General features: G+C 57.0%; 1 protein-coding gene across 1 annotated transcript in view; it reads left to right on the top strand.

Moving 5' to 3' along the window:
- LOC102418244 (serine/threonine-protein kinase 32B-like) overlaps positions 1-6,196 on the top strand; it is a gene marked incomplete at its 5' end in the record, with an annotated part of 9,932 nt that extends 3,736 nt beyond the window's left edge. Inside the window, 3 exons of the mRNA XM_006108928.3 lie at positions 2,729-2,854; positions 4,123-4,254; positions 6,128-6,196. Coding sequence (XP_006108990.2) covers positions 2,729-2,854; positions 4,123-4,254; positions 6,128-6,196 — 327 coding nt within the window. The remainder of the gene's footprint in view (positions 1-2,728; positions 2,855-4,122; positions 4,255-6,127) is intronic.
- Between the last annotated feature and the right edge of the window lie 353 nt (positions 6,197-6,549).

Here is a 6,549-nt window from a genome sequence, read left to right as displayed (position 1 = left end):
CACCCTAGCAGGAGTGAGGTCGCAGTGCAGACTCGGGCCTCCCGGCACCGTGAGGAAGGAGGAAACGGAGGGACAGGAGATGAAAAGCAGGGCTCTAAACCACCTCCCATGTGGGCTCAGCATCTGGCATTCAGGATCGCAAGCTGCTGACCAGTGAGCCTGGCTCGGAGTCCCGGTGGTGACGGCGACGTCGGGCCCTTTCACACCAGCAGGGGCTCCCAGTACATAGAGATCCTCACTGCAGGTGGCTCTTCAAAGCGTCTTTGACTCACTGGGCTTGAAGACACAGGGCATCTCCGCACCTTGTGCAGGAATTGTTGCTGTTAGAATGAAGCAAAGGTTCTCAAAGTGTGTTCCGGGGACCAGCGGGTCGGCACCTCCGGGGAGCTTGTTGGAAAGGCCGATTCTCAGAGCCGGAGCCCGGGGTGGCTCTGTGCACTCGGAGGCAGGAGGCGGGGTGCCCTCCCTTTGAGCTGGCCTTCAGCTGTGGCCACTGGGAATCCTCCAAGATGCGTGGAGTTGAAGGCACTGGTTGAGGGAATAGTAAGTCCGGGGCCATGAGCTGGGTCTTCTCCCTTCATCGCTACAAGCCTGTGTATTTGACCCTGAGTAGTGGTGTTGTCCCCATAGTAGAGATGAGAAAACTGAGGCTCGGGAAAGCGAAACCTGCTGTCAGTGTCACGGGGCTGCAAAGGGGCAGAGGCGGGTTCTACCCCAGCTCCCCGACCCCGAGCCCAGCACTCACTCCTCCCCCGTGGATGATGCACTGAATCGCTATCCATTATCTTGCTTTGGAGTCCTCACTGGTTCCTAGGGGTTGGTGGCCCTCAGCCCAATTGATCTCCAAATCACTGGAAGCCCTGCCACCTGCCATGCCCCCCCTACCCACCCAGCGAGTCAGACCACTGCTGCCCAACCACTGAGCCCAGGTGCAGCAGGGAAATGGGGCCTCTGTTTAAATCAGCACCCCTCGTTTGGGTGCACCCCCTAGAGACAGGCTGCTGTGACCAACAGATGACATCCTACTAGGCGTCCCTCACCTGGTGACCGGCCCTCTCGCTGGGCACAGCGGGAGATTTCTGCAGTGACTGGGGGTACAGGCTGTCGGGGGCTCCCCTCCACGCTCCATCGGCTGACCAGGCCCCCCCAGGGATCATTCAGCCATGAGCTGGGCGTGGAGGCTTGGCCGTCCCTCTCCGGGAGGAACTCGGGCCTCAGCTACCCAGGGCCGCACGGGTCCAGTGGCCTCCAGACAAGGACTCCTGTCCTTTTTGCAGGCAGGTGCTCCCTGCACCAGAGGAGCAGGTGACCCCCAGGCAGAGAGCCCTGTGGACACGGGGGGGCAGCCTGTGGTGGCATTTATTTATTTATTTATTTATTTATTTTTAATATATTTTATTGATTTTTTACAGAGAGGCAGGGAGAGGAATAGAGAGCTAGAAACATCAATGAGAGAGAAACATCGATCAGCTGCCTCCTGCACACCCCCCACTGGGGATGTGCCCACAACCAAGGCATATGCCCTCGACTGGAATCAAACCTGGGACCCTTCAGTCCGCAGGCTGATGCTCTATCCACTGAGCCAAACCAGTCAGGGCCCTATGGTGGCTTTTACACTTACCACCCTTATTAGCAGAACCCATTTGAGAAGAAGCTGAGAATGGTCCCCTTGGCGACAAGTGCGGTCAGCGCACCAGGCCACATAGGTCGCCTCGGCCTGTCCGAGGGGAACTATGACACATGGCACGTCCCAGTATCGAGCGGAAAGTCCTGAGACGAGACAACTGATTCTTTTATTTTTAATTGGCAGCCTCTGTGCTACCAGGGAGAGCCAGTGCCAGGGCTGACCAGCAGCCCCTGAGTGACGGATGAACAATTACTTGGACACATGTTTCTGTGAAAGAGAGGGCTAAGGGACTGCCTGGCTATAGGAACCAGACAGCCTCATTCGCCTGCCTCTTCAGGCTCTTTTTTTTTTTTTAAATATATTTTATTGATTTTTTACAGAGAGGAAGGGAGAGGAATAATGAGTAAGAAACATCGATGAGAGAGAAACATCGATCAGCTGCCTTCTGCACACCTCCTACTGGAGATGTGCCCGCAACCAAGGTACATGCCCTTGACGGGAATCAAACCTGGGACCCCTCAGTCCGCGGGCCAACGCTGTATCCACCGAGCCAAACCGGTTAGGGCTCTTCAGGCTCTTATTGTAGCAGCAGTTTGGGATAAAGTTTATCTTTTAGATACAATCAGTTGGGTCATAATCTTGGGAGGACGCATGTGTCTGCAGTGTCCTTTAAGTAAGCACGTCTAAAGATTAAGCATAAAGGTTCCGGTAAACACCCGAGGGTCCGCATGTACACAGGCTTGTTTGGAAAATTAGGGGCGCCACCTTCAGTCCACTCCCGTAGGTCAGAAATTCCTCCTTACAGACATTCCAACCAAGTCTCTGTGCTCCCCTACAAGCCAGCGTGTCACGGGGCCATGGTCCCCGAGGGGAGCCAGCGGCTGCAGGGTTCGTCCCCGCCCAAGGGCCCCTGGCTGGGTGCCCTGCGGAAGCAGCCTGACCCCTCCGTCCCTCCTTGTTATAAAGAGATGGGTGTTGGTGACACTTCCGATGACAGCGTCCCAGATGGGGCACGACCGGGCTGGAGGTGACCCCACCCTCGGCACCCCGCCCCCCTCGGTGACGCACAGCTCAGGCAAGCACTTTGCCCTGTATCCCCAGCTCCTGACCAAGGACCCCGAGAGCCGCCTGTCCAGCCTCGGCGACCTGCAGAGCACCCCCTACCTGGCTGACATGAACTGGGACGCGGTGTTCGAGAAGGCGCTGACCCCCAGCTTTGTGCCCAATGTGAGTGAGGGTCCCGTCTGATGGCGCGCCACCCCCCGCAGGGTCCCACCCCTCCTCCAAGACTCAGCATACGCGCAGCGGCTGGCCCATGGGAGGGTCAGCACTGGTTCTGCTCTGGGGGCAGCCCCCGCCTCCTTTCTGGACTGCAGCCTCTCTGCCCCCACTGGAGAGGCGCCGGGTCTCCGTCAGTGGTTAATAAGGTCCCGTTTCGGTGTCTGCCATCCTCCTGAGCCTTCAGGGAGTGCGGACCATGTGGGTGGGCCGGCCTCGGCCTGAGGGAGCCCCCAGGATGGGTGGCCTTCGAAGGCACCAGGAGGCCACCGTGTGTCTTATCACATGAGAGTGGCTGCGTGAGAGACAGGAGCCAGCAGGAGGCAGTGTGTGCCTGGTGTGCGCATCCAGCATCTCAGACAAGCCTCGCCACAGGGCAGCGCGTCTGTCCGTGTTCTCAGGTCAGGAAACTTGCTCCGCTCACTCAGTGAGAGATGGACAGAACCAGGCTTGACCCCAGGCAGTCTGGATCCAGAGCCTGCATGGGAGTGAATGAATGAATGAATGAATGAATGAATGGCAGATAAATGGGGCCAGGAAAGACTTGGGCCTGAAATCCGACCGCTCATTGGGAGAGATGGTACCTCTGAAGCCGTGGGTGTTATAACCACTAGGCTGTACTGCCTGAGGGGACGGGCACCCTGGGCTGGGTCTCAGGACAGAAAAGGCCACCTGAGGTTTCGGATCCAAGGTCTGGAAGGCAGGGAGACCCGCATTCCTCCTGCCACAGTGGGCAGGGGCCCAGCCTCCAGGAGGTCGGGCCTGGGTCGCTGGCTCCAGCTGCAGAGGAAAGGGAACGAGGACTGGAAACTGGGAAGAATATGTGAGAAATGGCATTTTGCATGGAAAGGAAAGAGTAAAAATGATATTTATAGAAGAGGGAGTGGTGGCATGATGACGTTTGATAAAATACGTGGAAATGTCCGATCAGAAAACTAAACAGCCTCATGAGTGACCATCCATCCATAGGAAGGAGACTGGGGAGCGTGTGGACGTTTTGGGGGGGCTGCCCGGGGTGTGGGGCGGGGTCAGGGGGATAATCGAAGGACATGTGCGATGGGAACGTGTTGCTTTTCATCATCAGAAAAAATATACAGCAGATGTGTCCCACAGGAGCAGGTCATCGATACTTGTTGAATGAAAGATTGAATGAATGAGTGAGTGAAAGTAAAGTTCGGCGGTGGGTGGAACAAAGACAAACCATGTTTTCCTTTCAGAAAGGGAGATTGAATTGTGATCCCACGTTTGAACTTGAAGAAATGATTCTCGAATCCAAGCCGCTTCACAAAAAGAAGAAGCGGTTGGCAAAGAACAGGTCCAAAGACGGCACGAAGGACAGCTGTCCACTGGTGAGTGCCACGGGGGGTAGGGGGGCGCACCCCGGGAGGGCGGGAGTCCTGTGCTCCCAGGGATGCGATGGAGCTAGGCTACCTTTTATTTCTTATTTCTTATTTTAAAATATGTTTTTATTGATTTCAGAGAGAGGGCGAGAGATGTAGAAACATCGTATCTCTTATGATGGGGGAGAATCACTGATCGGCTGCCTCCTGCACGCCCCCTACTGGGGATAGAGCTCACAACCCAGGCATGTGCCCTGACCGGGAATTGAACCGTGACCTCCTGGCTCATGGTTGGATGCTCAATCACAGAGCCACGCCAGCTGGGCGCTAGGCTGCTCTCTAGACAGATGGAGGCATGTCAGTCACCAGCCAAATGCCTTCACTGGCTGTAAATGAGATGCCTCCATCCACAAGGGGTCTTTCATCGCAGGAAACTGCCTGAGCTACACGTGCGCGCTCCCATCATTCACCTTAGCACCGCCCCCCCCCACCCCCGCCCCCGTGCAGGGACCTCGTGAGTCTCCAGGCAGGAGCTCAATGCTGAGCTACCGGGGCGCCCCTAGGTGCTGTCTCCTGAGCACCCTGTGGAAGGTCCCGTGCTGTGGAGACAGCCGGGCCACAGGGTGACATTCTTGGGGCTCTGGGCATGCCACGCGGGCTTTATGAGCTGCTGTATTCGCTTTCTAGGCTGCCATAGTGTCACAGCCTTGGTGGCTTAACATAAGTGGAAGTTATTCTCGCCCAAGTCAGGAGGCCAGATGTTCAGAATCAAGGCGTGGACAGAGCCGGGCTCCCCCAGAGGCTGGAAGGCGGTCCTCTCCGGCCACTCCTGCCCCTGGTGACGGCCAGAGGTCTCCATGCCTTGGCTTGTGGCCACATCCCTTTGTCTCTGCCTCCACATCACGTGGCGTTTCCTCTCCGTGGCTCTGTGTCTTCACGTGGCCTTCTTGGAAGGACACCAGTCCTTGAGCTGAGGGCCCCCTACTCCAGTGTGACCTCATCTTCACGAGGGACAGCTGCACAGCCCCATCTCCACATAAGGTTCCCTTCCCCGGTGGGGGGTCAGGTCGTCAATGTATGTTTTGGAGGGAGGAGCAGAATTCAACCCACAACCAGCCCTTCTGCCAGAAAAGCATCTTAAACATGATGTTTAATGACGGCAATGGTATGAAGTCAGCTTTCAATGCTGGAAGTTCATTTTTTCCTGCTTATTTTTTAAATATATTTTTATTGATTTCAGAGAAGAAGGGAGAGGGAGAGACAGAAACATCAATAATGAGAATCATTGGTCGGCTGCCTCCTGCACACCCGCTCCTGGGGATCGAGCCAACAACCCGGGCATGTGCCCTGACCGGGAATTGAACCGTAACTTCCTGGTTCATAGGTCAAAACTCAGCCACTGAGCCACACGGCCCTCGGTCTTTTCTGCTTATTTTAAAGAAACTGAAACATCTTTGTAGACCCTACCAGTACGGTGGGCCCAGGCCCCACGCCCAGGCCCGAGGCTCTGCCAGGTGTGCAGCAGCAGAGCCTCGGTGAGGCAGGTGGCTCTCAGCACCTGTTCTTGGCGGGAACAAGCACTTGCAGGATGCCTTGCCCTTCTCCCCTCCCCCTCACGCTTTATTAGGCCTGACGGACATTTGAGCCATCAGGAAGCCACGCCCAGGATCTTCTACCCACAATCCCCCCTACCATCGCTTTCAGCTCGGATTTAGTGGCTTCAAACTGAGAAAAACATCTTTGTCTGCCAGGTTGCCTGGCACAGCCACGGTGCCGGCAGGGCTGCTCCCTCCACTTAGCTGGTGCCCAGCCCCGGGCGACGGTCTCTGCTGTCATGGCCCTTTGTCCGTCACTCACAGTCACCTGTCTGTCCCTTTGACAGAACGGACACCTGCAGCAGTGCCTGGAGACCGTGCGGAAGGAATTTATCATATTCAACAGAGAGAAGTAAGTCCCCCCTCTTCTCCAGCTGCCTCCGGGCAGAGCCCTTCGGAACCGCAGGCTCCCGGGTGCCAGCCACGACCTGGGAGGGGACAGCTCGCGACCCGGCCCAGGTGGCTGAGCGAGGTGCTGGCTTCCCTTCTCTGAGCCTCAGCGTCTCTGTGTGAAACGGGGAAGCAGGTGGGAACTGGCCAGGCACGCTGGCACACACAGGCGGGGTCTCAGGTGGTGAGGGGCCCAGGCTCGGGAGTGTAACTGTCTGGGCCCAGTCCTGGTGCTGTGGCTGCCAGAGCGACCTGGGCCGGGTGCTTGCTTCCCGGGCCTCACACCAGCCGTGGACATGAGCTCTCTGCCTTGCCTGTG

Source organism: Myotis lucifugus, unplaced genomic scaffold (genome assembly GCF_000147115.1).
Source record: "Myotis lucifugus unplaced genomic scaffold, Myoluc2.0 scaffold_4383, whole genome shotgun sequence".
Taxonomy (NCBI): domain Eukaryota; kingdom Metazoa; phylum Chordata; class Mammalia; order Chiroptera; family Vespertilionidae; genus Myotis; species Myotis lucifugus.
This window is presented reverse-complemented; position numbering and strand designations above follow the sequence as displayed.